At 43.3% G+C, this 18,840-nt stretch overlaps 3 protein-coding genes across 4 annotated transcripts; all 3 read left to right on the forward strand.

Annotated features, from left to right (window-relative positions):
* The first annotated feature begins 1,828 nt into the window (after positions 1–1,828).
* On the forward strand, positions 1,829–6,004 carry LOC144036865 (stathmin domain-containing protein 1-like). Its single transcript, XM_077547777.1, has 5 exons — positions 1,829–2,247; positions 3,242–3,372; positions 3,759–4,037; positions 4,398–4,520; positions 4,945–6,004. Exons 2-5 carry the CDS (start codon positions 3,313–3,315, stop codon positions 5,191–5,193), a joined length of 711 nt encoding a protein of 236 aa, XP_077403903.1. The 5' UTR covers positions 1,829–2,247; positions 3,242–3,312; the 3' UTR covers positions 5,194–6,004.
* A 37-nt stretch (positions 6,005–6,041) lies between these two features.
* On the forward strand, positions 6,042–10,309 carry LOC144036864 (class I histocompatibility antigen, F10 alpha chain-like). Of its 2 annotated transcripts, XM_077547776.1 has the most exons (8): positions 6,046–6,216; positions 7,288–7,554; positions 7,691–7,969; positions 8,979–9,278; positions 9,355–9,462; positions 9,546–9,563; positions 9,656–9,768; positions 9,849–10,309. In XM_077547776.1, the coding sequence occupies exons 1-7, from the start codon at positions 6,153–6,155 to the stop codon at positions 9,757–9,759; spliced, it is 1,140 nt and encodes a 379-aa protein (XP_077403902.1). In that variant the 5' UTR covers positions 6,046–6,152; the 3' UTR covers positions 9,760–9,768; positions 9,849–10,309. The 2 variants fall into 2 exon arrangements, with proteins under 2 accessions (XP_077403901.1, XP_077403902.1); XM_077547775.1 differs by having other exon boundaries at positions 6,042–6,216; positions 9,546–9,768.
* Positions 10,310–10,447: 138 nt separating this feature from the next.
* Positions 10,448–18,839, forward strand: rbm24a (RNA binding motif protein 24a). Its single transcript, XM_077547778.1, has 4 exons — positions 10,448–11,050; positions 12,372–12,495; positions 13,869–13,923; positions 16,608–18,839. Exons 1-4 carry the CDS (start codon positions 10,883–10,885, stop codon positions 16,960–16,962), a joined length of 702 nt encoding a protein of 233 aa, XP_077403904.1. The 5' UTR covers positions 10,448–10,882; the 3' UTR covers positions 16,963–18,839.
* The last annotated feature ends 1 nt before the right edge of the window (position 18,840 follows it).

The following is an 18,840-nucleotide window of genomic DNA, read 5'->3' on the forward strand; positions in this document are numbered from 1 at the left end:
TCAGGTCACTTGCCCTTCCTCGTGTGGTGTCTGTGTCAACCCTGATCCCTGATTGTTTCCACCTGTTCCCCATTACCCTCATGTGTTAAATAGTCTGCGTTTTCCCTGTCTTGTGCCGAAGTGTTTTCGTTTGAGCCACTGAAGCCTGCCATAGACCACAGCCTTGATATCCAATTGCCTTGTTGCCTTTATTTGCCTTGTCTCGTGAGAGAACCTTTGTTTGTAATTTTGTATAGCTTAGTTTTGTTTAGTCATAGAGTGATTTTTGTTTTTGAATGTAGTTGTGAACTTCCTCCCTTTTGGAGCGCTTTCAGTTAATGTTTGTATAGTCTTTATTTTTCCTCTCTCATTGAAGAGCTTTTGTTTTGTTAATTAAAAGCTGCTTTACCCTCCACCTCTTCCTCTGCGTCTGAGTCCAAAACAGCCTCGTTGTGTCATGTCAAAATTGCTTTGGAAGAATGGAGGCACTGGCTTGAGGGGGCAAAACATCCGTTTGTGGTCTGGGCCGATCACAAGAACCTGGAATACATACGCAAAGCCAAGAGACTGTAAAATTACCCTTGTTTTTGTAATCTTTCGCGTGTTCAAATAAATCAGAGTTGAGATCTCGTGAAGAGGATCCTTGCAAGGTTTTTTAATCAGAAGCTTCTGATGACACAAAGGAATTTCACCAAGCCATGTTTCTGTCCAAATGTGTGTCGTCTCTCTCAGACACGGGATTTTTATTAGAAAACGCCTCCACCTCCCTCCAAGTACAAAATCAGATTACATTCTCCTAGTACAGTGGTACCTCGGCTCACGAACGCTTCAGCTCACGAACTTTTCTCCTCACGAACATTAAATTCGCGAGCATTTTGTCTCGGCTGACGAACTAGTTTTCGGCGGACGAACCAAATCACGCGACACGAGAAATCACGAGAAGCTGCCGCACGTTCACGGCGTCCCAGTTCGTCGCCGGAGTACTTTTGGAGTGTACTTTTGCTACCATGGGACCGAAAAAGACCCCACAAAAGGCTAGTGTTAAGCCTAAGAAGACATTGAAGAAAATTACGGTCGAGCAGAAGAAGGAGATCATCGACAAACACGAACGAGGTGCGCGTTTGTGTGACTTAGCGTCCCAGTCCCAAATCGAGAAGTTCGTTAAACAAGCCAACGGTGAGGCAACTCCACCAAATGGATGCCCGCTTAATAGACTATTTGTCCCAGTGCAGCTGCGCCCACAGGTGATCCATTGGGCCCACACCTCACTTCTTTCCTGTCATCCGGGAGTCCGACGGACAGTGTACGCCATCTCCCGGCGACTCTGGTGGCCTTCCATGGAGCCAGAGGTCCGGGAGTACATCGACGCCTGCTCGGTATGTGCCCGAAATAAGTCATCCACCAGATCACGCATGGGCCTGCTGCAGCCCCTTCCTATTCCTTCCAGACCATGGGCAGAAATATCACAGGACTCCGCATCTCCCGAGGTAAAACCACAGTTCTCACTGTAGTCGACAGATTTTCTAAATTGGTCAGATTCATAGCCTTGCCTAAGCTTCCCTCAGCCAAGGAAACGGCTGAGGTCATGATTAACCACGTCTTTCGAGTTCATGGGTTGCCTAGAGACATAGTGTCGGACCGGGGGCCCCAGTTTGTGTCTTGCTTCTTTTCACCCTGAGGCCAGTCAGAGCGCCTCAACCAACAATTAGAAACCGGTCTCCGGTGCCTAGTCTCCCAGAACCCTTCAACGTGGAGCAAACGCCTGGTCTGGGTTGAGCTTGCCCATAACTCGCTGTCTACTTCTGCCACATGACAAGAAGGTTGAAGTCTGGTGGAGGGCCCAGATGCAGGGAAGGATGCAGCTGATGCAAAAAAGGGACTTTAATTTTTATGAAAAAGGCGATCCTCCAAATTACAAGATAAACCAAAACTTGAATCAAAACATGGGGGGAACAACAAGGCAAAAACGAGCACCATGACATGGGGAAAAGACAAAGAACCAACACAGACAGAGGGGAGACAGGAGACAAAACACACAGACGCTAACGACACAACAAGACACACCTGGGGCAAGACACAAGTGGCTGAGGGCACTGATTGGTTCACATGAGGAAGGGCAGGATTACACATAGACAAGACCAAGGGAGACACACAAGGAAAACAGAACCCAAACATGACGCCACAGGACTCACCCCATTCAAATGGGTTTTGCTAACCTGGAGTCTGAGGCCTCTGTTCCTTCTGCCCATGCCTTGGTTCGCCGCTGAGGTATGTGTACCGCGTGCTCGCAAGTCAATACGACCCACTAGGCTTTCTCATTCCCTACACAACACGTGCCAAAGTGTTAGTTGAAGCCATCTGGAAGAAAGGCCAAGGGTGGGATGACCCCTTAACAGATGAACTTCTGTCAGTTTAAAAGTGATGTTTCGGTGCACAATCAAAGGGGTATTGTTAGAGTAAAATGCCTCCGAAGTTGCTGGTTTGTGGCAATGTGTTGAAACCAAACAATGATTTTGTTCATCAATTAATTGGGTATCTTCCTTGTAGAGTACAACATCCCTAAAATGTGTTGTTGAAATAAAATACCAATGGTAATATACTCCAAAACCAAAAATGTTATTAGGCAATTAATTAGATGCTGCTGAGCTGCTCGTCTTTTGACCTTTGCAATAGGGCGGCCACGTAGTCGATGGGTAAAAACCCGGAAGTCCCGCCTCCTCCGTGGCATATAGTCCATCGTGTGCGATATGTTGCTTGACACGAGCCATATCTGCCTACTGCTGGAATGCTATTAAAACGCTAACCGTTTTGTCAAGCGGACACTTGACGTACGGTTGCGTTGCCATTGTAGAAGTAACCAATTTCCTCGTTTTAGATAAATGTTTCCACGTCTTGAATACGTGGTTGGCCAACACCTGTAATGTCGTGGGTGATTTTGGCGGCTTTTGCCGTGGGGCGGCTACTTCCTGGTATCAGTGTCCCAACTGTCCACCCACACACCTGTAAAGGTGTTCTTATAGCTTTTTGTTTGTTTTGTTTTTACCCGGGGGATGCGATTACGTCTTGTTTTCTGTAACGGTGGACGGCCATCCAGTCATCATGACTCCACTTTGCAGTGTCTTGCCCCGGGCGGCTCCTTTTCAAACGGGTCAGATTTATTGTAGCAACCGGCCATAGCAACGCTAAGCTACAAGCTCGGTGTGGGGTCTGCGTGAAGGAATGTCGCCGTGAACGGGTCGGGCACTTTTTTTTTTTCACACAGGAGAAGAAGAAATACTGAAGTAGCGCTTAACAGAGCTTGTGTCCATTCCATGGACGTCTGAAGCGGATAATATGGGATGCGGCAGCTCTAACGCCACCACGGTGGTCCAACCTTTACGACCCACGGACGAGGTAAGAAAAAAAAAAAGTTAACCCCGCCCCCCTCTGTGGCACTTGGGAATATATATATATATATTTTATTTTTTTTAAGTCATGCGAATGTTAAAAATAACTTAAGAGGTCAACAACTCACGGCATAGTTTCCCAAAAATATATAAACCTAACCTTGTACGTATTGCCAACTAGCACTTATTTTTAAAAACACAAAATCAATAGCTTAATGCTAATGTATAATGTGAAATGCCATCGATGCGCTAACAGAAATTAGCATAGATTCATAACTGCAACTCAACACACAAATGAAGCATTTATTGTGTTTTTCAGCCAAATAGTTCTGTGTTTTACAGACAAAATTTGAAGGTAAGTACAGTAGCTATCACTGTGTGCTCTGTCACCAGGACGACCCGGGAAGCAGATGTAACCGCGGCGACTCTGCTGTGTCCAAACTGACAGAGGATAGTGGCGTGGTGGTGGCGGTGGAGAATGGCGAGACGTTACTCGGTGAGACGTTACCCGGCGAGGTGCCCGTGAAGCCCCCTGGCTTAATGGGGCGGGACGTCCCGATGCAAGAGCGCCCCACGTCCAGCGATATCCTGGAAGAGTTGCAGAATGAGGGGATCATCCCGGTGAAACCCAGTAGAGAGACGGCGGCCTCCGGGCAGGCCTACACCATCTTGGTGGGTAGACATGGGGCGGTGAGCCCGAGATCAGCCACAATTGGACAAAATGTGTTTGCTGTTTGAACAAAATGTTTTCGTTCTTGAGGGTATTTTATATGTTTATTCTTAACTTGTGAAGTATGTGAGAAAACCACAAAATCTGCCTAGTAACAAGTGACTCAAACGGGAACGCTGGTTGAAACATTGTTTCACTTCATATTTTCCCATGGATTTAATATATCTTAATGTGTAGATGTAATTATACTATATGGGACCACCATTTGAAAATAAATAAAGTGAGTTTATGAGCCAAAAAGTCATGTACAGCATAAAAAAATGGTTCCATTACATATTTGTGTGTGTGTGTGTGTGTGTTAGCTGGACGACAGCGATGGTATCAGACGCCGGCCCCCCGCCAGACTGGAGTCCCTCAGGGTCAAACGTCTGCCAAGCAAGGAGGAGATGGAGGAGAAGATGCGGCTCACCAACGATAGACGCAAGGTTCCTAGCACAACACCTGCTAGAAAGCAACAAAAAAGTCATCAAAAGCCTACTAGAACATGTCAATTTAATCTTGTGTACTGTTAATTAAAATGACTTGAAATGGTGGCAGGTCTTTCCCATTTAACACGAGATGGAATGTTTGTTGATTCATTGTGAACAGCCACATCTCCACTTGTAAGAGGGTGTGCACTCTTTTGCAACCACATTATCGCCAGTGGTGTTTTTCTCCCCCTTTTTTCAGTTGAGTTTTAAAGGTTATACTTTAACTGTGGAAAAAGTTTTCAAGTCTTGGTTTAATTTTTTCCCCCCCGATCACAAAATAATTTGAACAGGGGTGTGTAGACTTTTTATAGTCACTGTAGGTTCCACGTTAAGAGCCAACCTTCAGTTTTGTAAATGACGTCTCCGCTTCTGTTTTCAGTCACGGGAAGACGAGCTGATGGCCCGTTTGAGGAACAAATCGGCCCGCATCCAGCGAGCCGCCGCCTTCGAACGCGTGCAACAAGCACCCGAGAGAGGAAAAAGTGCGGGAGACGAGCGCCGTGATGATGAGGAGTCCACGCTGATGGAGGTGGCTGAGCTCCTCTCGGCTTCGGGGGAGCTGGAGGGCGACTCCAGCTTCCAGCGAGGAGACGACAAGGAGATTTTTGGAATCAAGAGGACGAAGTGACGATGCCGAAGTCTTTCTTCCTTCACAACATCAAACTCCATTTTTTAAAATCCATTGTGTCTCAATTCTAATTAGTTTTTAAAATTCATTTATTTAAAGTTCTATTTTTTAATTGAAATCATGTTTCAAAGTATTTTTTTACACTTCAAAACGGTGGATAACATTTATTATAATATATAAAATATTTTTGAGGTTTTTTTTTTCTGTGATGTAAGAATTTGTGTTCCTTGTATATAGACCAAAAATGTATTTATGAAAATCCTATTTCATTAAGTTTTGGTGTTTTGTGTTTTCATTTCTTTTTAAATTATTTTTGTCATTTTATTTTTTATGTTTTTTCCTATTTGATATATTTGCCATTATTTGTATTATAATTATTTCAATGTTATTATTTTTTTTACATTATATATTTATTTGATCAAATTTATTTTTATTGTTTAAAATGTATTCTTTTTTTTTCAGTTGTTGATTTTGTTTTTTTATTTCATTCAGTATATTTCTTTACAATCGAAAGCGGTTCAAATCCATTTGGAAAAGATCTGCAAATCTTGTTTTCTTTGCGCACCTGAATGCGAATCCGAGCTGTTGTTCTTGTTGTGTCATCAATTGTGCGTCTCACGCCAAGAAACTTGACCTTTGCCACTTTCTGTTTAAAGCGTTCGGATCGCGTCTGATAAACAGTTTATTATTCAAAGCTTAGCTTGGAAATGACAAAAAAATAAACATCACTGGCCAGTTTTGTTACTTTGCCTTTAATACAGCTTTTTGGTTTTGTTTGTAAATCCTTGTTTCAAGTTATATCTGTATTTGTTTGTAGGCGCTGAGGCGTGGCTGACGTCACCCGATCTGTGGTCACGTGATTTCACCGAAATCGAAATATAGCCGCTTCCTTGTTGCCTTCACCGTATTTGAGCGGCGTCTTCTGGTTTGCTTTGACGCGGGACCGAAAGGAGCAAAAGATGTGGAAGATGAACTTGTTGGGATTGTTTGTGGTGGTTGTGCAAATCCACAGCGTGACGCCTGGTAAGAGGACAAGTTGACTCTCCCAATTTTTCACGTCTTAGTTGAAGGAAGCAACACTTGAACTGCAAACTTTCTTCAACACAACACTCGCAAATAATCAACTGAAATATGCAAAATATGTCATCTATTGATTAAATATACCGTAGAGGAGATAGATAGCAAACGTGATCGACAAGTGTATTAAAATTGTAACATGTAGAAGTGCTCATAATTCATGAATTCTGATTGTCTGTTCTTGACATCCATTGAAAAGTTTGTCAAAATCAACTTTAATTATCATTCACTTCATTTAAAAGAACACAAAAGACAAAAGTTTAGTGTCTTAAATGTTTCCTATAAAAAATATGTTTTTGAATTAATTTGGAATACAAAATCATTTCAAATATTGACAGTCCAGAATTTGCGGACAGCAAACAAACAAAATGTTTTTGTTTTCGCTTTGACTGATTCACTCTCACGTCTTTCCTGACTGCGTCCTCTCACATTCCAAACTTGTAAGGGTTGTATTGGAATATTTCATCAACAGAATTAATCTCCTCTTGAATATACTTAACTTAAATACTGTATAATAAATGAAAAAATATAGTATGAACGAAAAAACATTTAGAATAAACTAAAAATAAATATATATACTGTGTTGTATAAGCAAATAAAAAAAATACTTTTCATGGAAAAATGACTGTAAATGAAAAAACAACATATATGATGAATGGAAAAGCTTTCAGAGAAAACTAAAAATCATACCAAAAAGAAAAAACATATATAAATAAACAAAAAAATATATATAATTAACGGAAAATAAAATAAACGGGAAAGTAACACAGGCGAGAAACGAGGGAACACTTTACATACAAAATATTAATGTCTGTGTAATAAAGGATTAATAAGCAAACTTATTAAGGAAGTGTTTGTTTGGTTTGTGTGTAAGAATGAGCTGAAATCAATCAATGTATTGAAATGAATGCAAAAGACAAATATGTGTTTTAACAACAATAAAAACAATTATTTCCTCAACAATATGTCAATCGTTTGGATGTCAAACAAACAAAATGTTTTTGTTTTCTCTTTCAGTGGTTCACACGCTCAAATATTTCCAAACTGCGTCCTCTCACATTCCAAACTTGCCAGCGTACTTGGAGGTTGGTTATGTTGACGGCGTTCAGATTGCTCGTTACGACAGCAAGAGCAGGAAAGCAAAAGCCAAACAGGACTGGATGAACAAAATCACCGACGAGGAGCCGCACTACTGGGAGAGAGAAACACAGATCGGTATTCGTAATGAGCAGGTCAACAAAGTCAACATTGAAATTGCTAAAGAGCGCTTCAACCAAACTGGAGGTTTGTTTACATTCAACTTTCTAACAACAAAAACATTTCATGTGTGAATACTTTTTGCTTTAACTATTCACACTCACACATTCTCAAGTCGGATGTGCAGAAGTAAGGTTGCTTTGTGTGTTTGTGTGTGTGTCAGGTGTTCACATGTTCCAGTGGATGTCTGGCTGCGAATGGGACGACGAGACTGACGAGGTTGACGGTTGGCGACACTACAGTTACGACGGCGAAGACTTCATCTCGTTTGACTTGTCGACACTGAGATGGATCGCAGTTAAGCCGCAAGCTGTCGTCACCAAACACAAGTGGGACCAAGATGACGTCAGGAATCAATACCTGAAGCATTATTACTCTGAGATTTGTCCTTCTTACTTGAAGAAGTATGTGAGCTATGGGAGGGACTTCCTGATGAGAACAGGTACCAGCACGCCCCCTGGAGGAGCACGGCTGACATGGCAACATGCACTCTCGCCTTGCCCCTCTCACACATTCTCCATTTTCTTCACCTCGCATGTTCTCTATTTCCTCTTACTAATTTCATCATCTTGCACTCCAACTTTCCTTATTTCCACACATTCTCTCCATCTTTCCATCACACGTTTTTTTCTCATATTCAATCCTCTTCTGGCCATTTTCCTGCTCTCACACGTGCTCTCCATCTTTGGTCTTCACTCATGTTCTCTTCATTCATTATCCTCTCACTTTCTCTCCACCTTGTTCTCTTCCATCTTTTGTCATCTCTCCATCTTTCTGCACCTCACATCTCTACCTTTTTCCTTGTTACACATTATATCTTCATTCCCCTCACACACATCTCTATACACTTGATTTCCCCTCTCAAACTTGTCTCTATCTTTTGTCCTCTCACACATAATGGCTATATTTCTTCCTTTTACATATTCTCTGTTTTCTTTCTGAGTTGACTTGCTCTCCATTGTTTCTCTTCTTAAACTTTTTCTCCATCTGTCATCCACTCACTTTCTCTCCATCTTTTCTCTTCTCACACATGCTTTCCTTTTTTGGTCCTCTCACATTACTCTTCAAGTTTGTCCTCTCCCAGGGTCTCTCTGACATTCTCCCGCTTTCTCTCTTGTCTTCTGTTCTCTTCATCTTTTGTTTTTTCCTTTTTTGGTCCTCTCATACATTCACTTTACCTGTCATCCTCTCACGCTCGTTTCCATCTTTGGTCCTCACACACATCCTCTATATCTTTCCCCTCTCACACCTTTAGTCTTCACACATCTTCCATATCTTTCTCCTCTCACACCTTTTCTCTGTCTGTCATTCTCCCACAAATTTTCTCCATCTGTTATTCTTATACATCTTTTCTCCTCTCACACAGTCTCTCCATCTTCCACTTTCCCCCCACCTTTCATTCTTTCCTTCTTTGTTCCTCTCACACATTTTCTCCATCCCTTGCCCGGCAGAGCTGCCGGTGGTGTCGCTGCTGCAGAAGACGCCTTCGTCGCCGATCACGTGCCACGCCAGCGGTTTCTACCCGGCGGACTCCGTCCTGTTTTGGAGGAAGGACGGCGAGGAGCTCCACGAGGACGTGGAGATGGGAGAGCTCCTCCCCAACCACGACGGAACCTTCCAGACGACGGCCCACCTGAAAGCGGAGCTGCCGGCCGACGCGGAGGGCCGCTACGAATGCGTCTTCCAGCTGGCCGGCGTCGAGGACGACATGGTCACCAAGCTGGACAGAAGAAGCATCCTGACTAACCGAGGTGACGCACGCACGCTCGCACGCACACGTGATCCTTGCGTGTCATTCACACGTCTTCCTTCTCACGTCTGGTCAAGAGGAAGACGCCACTAAGGTGACGCTGGCCGTTGTTGTCCCCTTGGCGCTCCTCGCTCTGCTGGCGCCGCTGCTCGTGCTCCTCGTCAAGCGTCACAGAAGCCCACCAGGTGAGGGACGCAAATGTTGGCCTGCCTGCCGGCAACATTCGGGATCACAAGTCGCAACTTTCTTCCTCTTTTCTTCCTTGCAGCCAACTACGCTCCAGCTTGTAAGTCAAACATCTTCGCAGTCCTGTCCAGGTCCGATGTCCAGCTTTGCGAAAAAACGCTCCACATCTCTCGCTATCTTTGCGGCCCGCAGCTGCTGACGCTTCCGAGCCTGAGCCGGCCTCAAAGTCCGACCCTGATGCCGAACCTGCTTCCGAGTCGGTTCCTGAGGCCCATTCCGGGACCAGTTCCTCGTGACGTCACACGGTGAGCGAGCTGACACGGACTCCACGTGTTCTTGGACTCTGGATTCATGTCCACCATTTGCTGTGCTCGTCTTCGTGCAGGTGTCGGGACACGACAGAGACGTCTCCATCCAAGTGCTTGGATTTGAAAACAGAGAGAGAATTTTTCAATTCTGACGTTCCTGTTTAGACATTCAACGGTTTTTACATGCTTTTGGTGTATTGGTGATTTATTTGAGTTCCACGGGTTGCTTTCTTCTTTCTGTCTTGAACTTGTTTTCCGTTTGATTTGTATGAAATCGTCAGTCACATGTTGAGAAGGATTTCTTCTTTCTTGGTATCAAGCAGTTGAATAGCAATACTAGATTTATGTCACATTTTTTGATTGCTGGTTTTTCTCCTCTTATCATCCTTACCTGATTCCACATTTTTCCAGAACTGCTTTCACGTTACCAATCAGCAGTCAATTGGTACGTTTATCAGAATGTCAGACTGTTGTTGATTGCACTTATTAAACCTTGCGATGTAAATATTGGCCCAATAAAAGGATTTTAAAAAATGGACCACATTTATTTTTGTTGCTATCTCACATGAAGACGGCATGTCATTAGTCAAGTCGTCCACAAGATGGCGCTGTTTCCTCTTGGATACTACAGTACAGTTTGAGGGGACCCTTTTATGTTCATTCATGAAAAAATTGAATGTTATTGTTTATTTACCAAGAGCATATGCTTTGCTAAATGTCACGTGACATGTCTGATTTGAATCCCCAGCTTAAAGCGACAGTACCCGCTTGCTCAGCTTGTTTGTGGGCTGACCCAAAGGAGGAGTTGTGGGCTTTTCTCTCTCCTCTTTTCTTTTTTAGGAATGGGCTCGCTGTGCATGTGAGAGAGAGCATTCACTTGGGACCAGCAGAAGAGGCACCACCAAGAGAAGAAGACAAACACGAGTTGTCCTCATGCTGATGCAGAAGCCCCCTGACCACCACCACGTCCATCTACCTCCAGGCTGGAACTCCCTCCTCCTCCTCCTGCTCCTCTCGCTTCCAACAAACACTCAAGACACTTTGCACTAACTTCTTTTTCTAAAATTTAGTATCATTATTTACCCCCCCCCCCCTTTTTTTTAAATTAACGATGCACACCACGCAAAAGGACACCACCTACACCAAGATCTTCGTCGGAGGGCTCCCCTACCACACCACCGACTCCAGTCTCAGGAAGTACTTTGAGGTGTTTGGCGAGATCGAGGAGGCCGTGGTCATCACCGACAGGCAGACCGGCAAGTCTCGGGGCTATGGATTTGTGAGTACCCGAACCCCCGAATAATTACGAGAATTGACGGCGACTGCAAACATGCATGCAATACATTCTCGCTTGCGCACTCAGGAGATGAAACATTGTAAAAGCTTTATTATTGACTGCGCAGGTGATGATTCTTAACAGTTGTTCAAGTGTGGGAAAAGAATGCGTTAAGCGCTATGAAAGAAAACTAAAATAAAAGTACTCAGCATTTGGTGATAGTTGGGACCAAAATAAAAGCATGTATCCATATTTGATTGAGAGGATTATGTTTGTATCATTTAAATAAAATGAGTATTCCGCCCTCGATGATATAATAAAATTTACATTTTTTTCCTGATACGTTAACTTTATTCCATCCATCCATCCATCCATTTTCTTGACCGCTTTTCCTCACAAGGGTCACGGGGGGTGCTGGAGCCTATCCCAGCTGGCTTCGGGCAGTAGGTGGGGTACACCCTGAACTGGTTGCCAGCCAATCGCAGGGCAACGTTAACTTTATTTATTTAGTTAATTATTTGACAGTTTTTCATAATACAAATACCCCCCTCCCCTCCCCAACTAATAAATACAACATTTAAGATACATGCTATATCTATTAGGGATGGGTCCCTAAAAATTATGCATCGTCAAAAAAAAAAAATTCTCACATAAAAAAAAAAAAATCACATCTAGGTTTTAAAAATATAATATTCCTGTTCAATGAAAACCACGCATGAAATAAAAAAATTTGAGTTACCTGTTTTCCCTTTACAATACATTGTAAAGGGTCTTGGTCGTGATTAACATGAAGGAAATCAAACTGATAGTTTTTTTTAAATCTAAAAAATATGGTCAAATGTTTGTATATAACCTACATGCTGATTATTGGCAGAATGATAAATTTGAATCATTGCCGTTTTACAGCACTAAAAAGCATGATCATAAGAAAAAAATACAAAATATCAAAACATCTCATGTTAGCTTAAAAGAATCAGAGAAACTAGCATTAGCTTAAATCGTGTGCATTAATGCAAACACGAGAGCATAAAACTGCTGATCCTCAGGTAGAATCAACAAGAACAACAACACCACATCCACGGATTTGCCAGTTTTGCTCCCGCCGCATTGTTCAGTAGGCGTACCAAGGAATTCCTGGCGCGTTCCCTCACCATTAATCCTCAAATTCACACTTCTACTTCCAAAATAGCCAAATAGGCCGCTTCTACGTGCGGTACCGTCTCCCCCGACAACCTTCGCAGCCAGCAAAGCCCGGCCAGTTGTAAACAACGACCTCACTTGGCCGACGTGTGTTTTCCCATTCCCCCGATTCCCCGAAAACTAGGTGACCATGGCGGACCGCTCGGCCGCCGACCGGGCCTGCAAGGACCCCAATCCCATCATCGACGGCAGGAAGGCCAACGTCAACCTGGCATACCTGGGGGCCAAGCCCCGAGTCATGCAGCCAGGTGGGAACCCGCGTTGGTTTCATGTGTAAGCTTGTTTTGCCAACCCCAGTGCTTCAAATAATTGTGGCTCAGCCTTTGATTTATTTGTATGTGTCTTTAGGCAAAGCACTTTACTAATTGATTGTTTTGACTCTACAAGGTGTAAGATTGTTTTGCTGACTCCAGTACTTTGGTCAATGATTGGGTCCTATGCAGTATTTTATTTATTTTTATGTCAATTTAGATCAACAAAACTTAAAAACACCCAAAGGACACCGTTTTAACTCTACAAGATGTAAGATTGTTTTGTCAATCCCAGTACTTGGCCTAGCAGAAGATCTTTGCAAATAATTGTGTTTTAGGCCTTATATTATTATTTTTTTACATCTATATCTTTGAAAAAACATATATATTTTAACAAGTCATTGTTTCACTCTACATGTGTAAGATTGTCTTGCCGATCCCGTTACTGGGACTAGCAGCATGATACTGCAAATAATTATAGTTATTTCATGTATTTTTACATATATTTAGGCAAACAAAACCTTAAAAACACCTAAAAGGTGCATTTTATTAATTTACTGTTTTAACTCTGCAAGATGTAAGATTGTTTTACCAACCCTGATACCAGATCTAGGCAGACTCGTAATGCAAATAAATAAATGTTAACTGTATTTCAGTAAGACATAGCCAAAAACATCTACTTTCAATCATTGTTTTAACTCGACAAGGTTTTATGTGTAAGATTGTTTTGCCATCCCCAATACCAAATCCAGTTGTGAAATACTGGAAATATTTCTTAACTCTTACTTAACCCCGTGCTCTATTTATTTTTATGTTCAGCAAAACACACATTGGTGGTGTAATTTGCCAATCAAGTATTTTACCACTACAATGTTTAATACCTGTAAGATTGTTTTGCCGACCCCAGTGGTCCAACCGGGTTCAGTGTCTTAACCCATTTTTTTCCTGATTATTATTATTTTTATGGATATTTATACGATCCACACCTTAAAATCGCAATACGGGCGTATTTTACTAACTGACTATTTTAACTCAACAAGGTGTAAGATTGTTTTGCTCAACCTGGTAGCAAAGTGGTAGTACAAATAATTCTGCCTTAACTATTATTTTATGTATTTGGATGTGTATTTTAGGCAAACTGAAAACACACCTGCAAACTACAGTACTTGAGGGGCATATTTTAATAAGCCAACATTTGAACTTGACAACATTTCATGTATAAGATTGTTTTGCCAACCCTGGTGCTCAGTCCAGCAGGGTGGTACTGCAAATAATTGTGCCATTATTCTATACATTTTTACCTTCATATCAGCAAAAATATATTTCACAGACACCTTAGGGTGATAATTAACTCTGTTTGAAATTTGCAGGTTTCACCTTCGGGGTCCCTCAAATCCACCCTGCGTTCATCCAAAGGCCTTACGGGTAAGTTAAGACTGATCCATGACCACGCGTCGGTGCAATTTAAAAAAACACAATTGAATTAGAATCTTATAAGATTGGATTGTGTGTGTGTGAATGCATGTGTGTGGAGAAAGTTCCAGTCTGACTCAAGGTTGTGTGTGTGTGTGTGTATATGTGTGTGTGTGTCTCTCTCTGGTCCGACAGCTAAACTTTGTGGGCTAATTGAAAAACGTAGAATCTGAGAAAAGGGTGATGACATCCGCATGTACGTGATTTTAATTTCATTTTCTTTTTGGAGTTGTATGAAGTGGTGCTGTTAGCTCCCCAACTTGCGTGCTTTCTTAGCGTAACGATCGCCAGTAGTTGGATTGATGACGTTTTTTGGGGTGTTTCCTGTGTGGTTTCATCTCTTTTTGTTAACGGGCCACTCTTTGCATGTGATAATAGCATCTTCCTGTTGTTACTAGCAGATTGACGCCCCCCCCCCCCACCCCGACCCCCCCTGTTGTTTTTCACGTTATTATTTGTGTGTTTTTGTGTGCGTGTGCACACAAAAGTTGCAAACAAATCTCTTTCTCTCTCTCTCCCTCTCTCTCCCTCTCTCTCTCTCTTATTCTTATTCTCTGCGATGGATGGATGGAGCTTTTTGGTCACATGGTGCGCTTGGTGTTAACGAAAACAAGCGCGCCCATTGTGGTGGCACAAAGCCCCGAATGCTGACACTGCAGTCGCATGAAGCTCTGTGTGTGTGCGTGTGTGTGTGTGTGTGTGTGTGTGTGTGTGTGTGTGTTTCAAAAGGTCTCTCATTCAAGCAGTAAAAAATGTCAGCGGCCTTTTAAACAGGATCTTACGAGACACTTGATTAGGTACACCTGCACATTATAATGGTTTTTTTTTTAATGACAGTTGCACAATATTTTTGTTACCGTGGCTGAAAATGTATGCACTGTCCTTACTTGAGTGAGGGGAAAATATTTCAGTCCAAATTTTGTGAGTTGTGGCGTGCCGTAACATCGTCCAGCTGAGTTGCATTAGCCCCGCTCGCCGTTTGTCACATGACGTTCCCAAGGATTTTCCAATTAGAAGATTGAACACACAACGCTCTCTTCAGTCTTTCCTTTTTCTTATTTTTTTCTGGGGCGCCTAATAGTGGACCTCCCCCAAGGCTGGGCTGCGAACAAATGATTCATGGGCTTTCCTGCGCGAACCCCCCGGCTATTGACACAGAATGTGGGTATGAAGTTGACCTTAAGATTTTCCACCCGTGGAGGTATCAGAGTGGGCGGGATTCTGCCATTCTACAGCCGGTCCCAGATTTCCGCTATTCCCTTGAAAGCTGAAAGCTGCCAAACCCGCCTTTCCGAACTGTTCTAAGCTCCCTTTGCCAGATTTTGCTGGGTCATTGTTTGTGAAAAAAATAAAATAAAAATACAAAGTTGACCCGACAGTTCTCCACATCTGGAGGTAGTATCAGAGCTGTAACAGAGGTAGCTGCCACTTTGCAGTTAGTTCCAGTTTTTTTGAATCCCCTTTCACACAGAGACCATTCGACCCCTAAAGTTGGGAAATTTGCCCACCATTCCACAAAGTCCAGCAACGTGAGGAAATTGTTTGTTCAAAGCTGTCTTTATCTCAGATAATCTGCGATTTTCCACTTTTGGAGGTAGTATCAGACTCTGGAGGCTACCACTCTCCAGAGTGACGACTATTCCCTTCCACATTTGATCTCTGGAGCCGGAAATTTGACACCCACCTTTGTCCCTGCCCATTTCGCCAAGCCAGCTTTCACACAGTCCAGCAACAAGGGGGAAAAATGTTTAAAAGCTGTACATGAATGGAGGTACAAACTCAACCTAGAAGTTTCCATTCTTCTGAGTTAGTATCAGAGCCATAACTGTAAAAAGCTGATAAAAAAAATGTGGTCTTGGCAGACAGCGTGATAGGGGGTTTCAGCAAATCATGTTTGCTGTGTTGCTGTTCTTGAATGGACCGCCAACCTGGGAATTTCCCCCATTTGGAGGTGGAACCAGAATAAAACCTGCTAAGACTTGAATTTTGCAGACAGCATGAAAGGGGTTCTAAATTAACACTGGTTCTAATTGAATCAAACGTGAAACCATTGTGAGCTCACTCTTGCTTTGAAGTCCGGGAGGAGACCCAATAGGGCTTGGATGGGGTGGGATAAGGCTACGTCCTGGAGGGTAGAATGTGCTCATTGTTCATAGTTGTTGATTTAATCAAAACATCCCCCGTGTGAGCCCCCCGCCCGAGTCCCGCCACCCCGCCAGCTCTTTTTGAAAACTGTCCAGCTGTCAAAGTGGGGCTGACATTTTCACAATGCTGCGCCGGGGCTCATCGCCTGCGTCCCGGACCCGGACACCACCGCTGTAAGCCGACCCTAAAACCCCCCAAGCCCCACTAAACCCAACCCCACCCCCTCCACCTACAACACACCCCCACCTTCCTCCCTCTCCCAGATCATGTGAACCTGCAGGTCCCAGTCCATGTGCCAAAGCAGCAGGTGGTGCTACAAACCCTCAAGTCCATTTTAGCCATTTTAGCCTTTTGGAGAAGGCGCCATGACAACAGAAATGTTTTGTTTCTGGTTGTGCCCTGTCATTTGTTTCTGTTTTTGACACCTCCACTTCCTGTTTGGCAGTGTGGTAGCGATCAAGCTAAGCTAACCGTCTGGTTTTGTCCCGCAGCATCCCGGCGCACTACGTGTACCCTCAGGCCTTCGTGCAGCCCAGCGTGGTGATCCCGCACATGCAGCCCACCGCCGCCGCCGCCCCAGCCCCCGCCACCTCCCCGTACATCGACTACACCGGAGCAGCCTACGCTCAGTACTCGGCCGTTAGCGCGGCGGCGGCAGCGTACGAGCAGTATCCCTACGCCGCCTCTCCCGCCGCCACCGGCTACGTGACCACCGCGGGGTACGGCTATGCGGTCCAGCAGCCCCTTGCCGCCGCCGCCCCGGGTTCTGCCGCAGCAGCGGCCGCCGCCGCCGCCGCCTTCGGCCAGTATCAGCCTCAGCAGCTGCAAGCTGACCGCATGCAATAGCAGGAACGGCAAGTGGATTCTAGATGCTGTGCTTCAACCAAAAACAAGAAAAAAGTCGCCGTACAAATATGATAATGATCACTTTTTAGTAGCTTACTTCTAGAGAGGAATCGCGGGAACTAATCCCTGTTACTTAAGCCTTCAAAGTCCTATTGCTGTCTCTTTTTTTTTTGTATATTTATTATTGTCACACACTGAGGGTTGTTCTTTTTTTTTTTTTGTATAATCAGGGAAAAAATGAAGCTGTTTTCAGCATGACCTCCTGTCGGGACATTTGAGGCGGTATCCTTGACGGCCACCCCGGTCCCCTTTGACCTATGCAAAGCTAAAACAGAAACTAGCAAAAATGTTGATAAAAGGCGGGTCTATATTGAAAGGTTGGGGCAAGGGTGCTGGCCCAGATGGATCTCTTTGTGATAAGAATGTATCACTCGTATCTCCAAAAATAGAGCAGTCACATTGATTTTTGGCTCGTCAATCCTGTCGGTATCAGAAAAAATATACCCGGCAACTGTCTGCTTCGGGTCTGTTTCTCTCCGGGACAACCTCTGCGTAAAGGGCGGGTGGCTACAATGTGGAAGTTGGACCCAGGTTTGGGAAGGGTGCTGGCCCGAGCCTCCAGATTGATCACTTGTTGCTTGTTAGTTGAGCTTTGATGAGAAATGAAGCAAAAAACACATTGTTAGCATTCAGCTGCGGCCCAAAGTGGGTGGTGGCTTCTTGGGGGCGACCAAGTTCACAGGGCCTCCCACCAGCCCTGCCAACCACAAAAGTGCCAGCAAAAAAATCTACCAGGACACCGTCTGTGCCGGGGTGTTTTCCCCTGCTGTTGAAAACTCGAAATGCTGTTGTTGCCATTGTGATCTCCAGCCAGGATATTTGATGGCTACTTTGAACCCACTTGATCTACTCGAAAGCTAAAAAGTAAAAATGCTGAGGAATGAATGGAAGTTGCAGACGATGACAGAAACACAGCTGCTGAGCAGGGAGGGGCAGGTGGCAACATCGAGCCTCCTCGCTACCCCCTCCCTGCACAGGCGGATCACTCTGGAACAGGAACGCATCACTTGTTGCTCATTTGTTGAGCTGTCACATTTTAATCCCCCTGCTGGGCCCTGCTTTTTTTTGGGGGGTGGGGGGGGGGGGGATTGAGTTTACAGGGCCACCCACCAGCCCCGCCAACCCCTCCAGTGTCAGCAAAAATCTACCCGGCAACCGCCTGCCTCAGTGTGCCTTTCCACTGCTATTTAAAACAAAGAGACAACTGCTATTTAAAATATTTATTTTTTATTTTATTTTTGTTTTTTGAGAGTAGTAGTGGCGGTACTGTATTAATAATATTATTGTGTACTCATCTCAAGGCATATAATATATATATATATATATATATATATATATATATATATATATATAAGTTATTGATTTTAGATTTAGTTTTAATATAATAATTATTATTATAATATATTAACATACTCAACCAAAAAAAAAGATTTAGTAGCTATTTAAGATACAATGCACTGTACTTTTCTTTTCTTTTTTAGCTTAGTATTGGTTAGATATTTTTTAATGGATAAACTTTATTTAAATGCATGCAGAAAACAAAAACAAAAAAAACAAGTAAAAATGCTGCTTTATCCACTAGAATGTAAAGTCATTGTAGCTGTGCTTTATTATCATTATTATTTTTATTTTTTGGTTCATATTCATCAGACAATGTTGGGAATTTTTATACTTGAACTATTTCTTACAAGGGAAACGAGAGAGAAAATAATAAACATTTTAAGGAAGCTTTTCATTGTCACTGGATGAAAATATGTAAAGTGTTAATAAATATTACAAAAACATTTACAGAAATTGGAATAAAATGTTCTATATTTC

The sequence above is a fragment of the Vanacampus margaritifer genome, chromosome 17, assembly GCF_051991255.1.
Source record: "Vanacampus margaritifer isolate UIUO_Vmar chromosome 17, RoL_Vmar_1.0, whole genome shotgun sequence".
NCBI classification, from domain to species: domain Eukaryota; kingdom Metazoa; phylum Chordata; class Actinopteri; order Syngnathiformes; family Syngnathidae; genus Vanacampus; species Vanacampus margaritifer.

What these genes read in the sequence shown, in the direction of transcription:
- LOC144036865 (XM_077547777.1), top strand. Translation starts at nt 3,313, where the DNA reads ATGGGATGCGGCAGCTCTAACGCCACCACGGTGGTCCAACCTTTACGA. An exon ending in GGCAGGCCTACACCATCTTG is followed by an intron (nt 4,038 to 4,397) that starts GTGGGTAGACAT and finishes TGTGTGTGTTAG; the next exon opens with CTGGACGACAGCGATGGTAT. An exon ending in TCACCAACGATAGACGCAAG is followed by an intron (nt 4,521 to 4,944) that starts GTTCCTAGCACA and finishes TTCTGTTTTCAG; the next exon opens with TCACGGGAAGACGAGCTGAT.
- LOC144036864 (XM_077547775.1), top strand. Translation starts at nt 6,153, where the DNA reads ATGTGGAAGATGAACTTGTTGGGATTGTTTGTGGTGGTTGTGCAAATC. An exon ending in GCGCTTCAACCAAACTGGAG is followed by an intron (nt 7,555 to 7,690) that starts GTTTGTTTACAT and finishes TGTGTGTGTCAG; the next exon opens with GTGTTCACATGTTCCAGTGG. An exon ending in GTTCCTCGTGACGTCACACG is followed by an intron (nt 9,769 to 9,848) that starts GTGAGCGAGCTG and finishes GTCTTCGTGCAG; the next exon opens with GTGTCGGGACACGACAGAGA.
- rbm24a (XM_077547778.1), top strand. Translation starts at nt 10,883, where the DNA reads ATGCACACCACGCAAAAGGACACCACCTACACCAAGATCTTCGTCGGA. An exon ending in AGTCTCGGGGCTATGGATTT is followed by an intron (nt 11,051 to 12,371) that starts GTGAGTACCCGA and finishes CCCGAAAACTAG; the next exon opens with GTGACCATGGCGGACCGCTC. An exon ending in GCCCCGAGTCATGCAGCCAG is followed by an intron (nt 12,496 to 13,868) that starts GTGGGAACCCGC and finishes TGAAATTTGCAG; the next exon opens with GTTTCACCTTCGGGGTCCCT.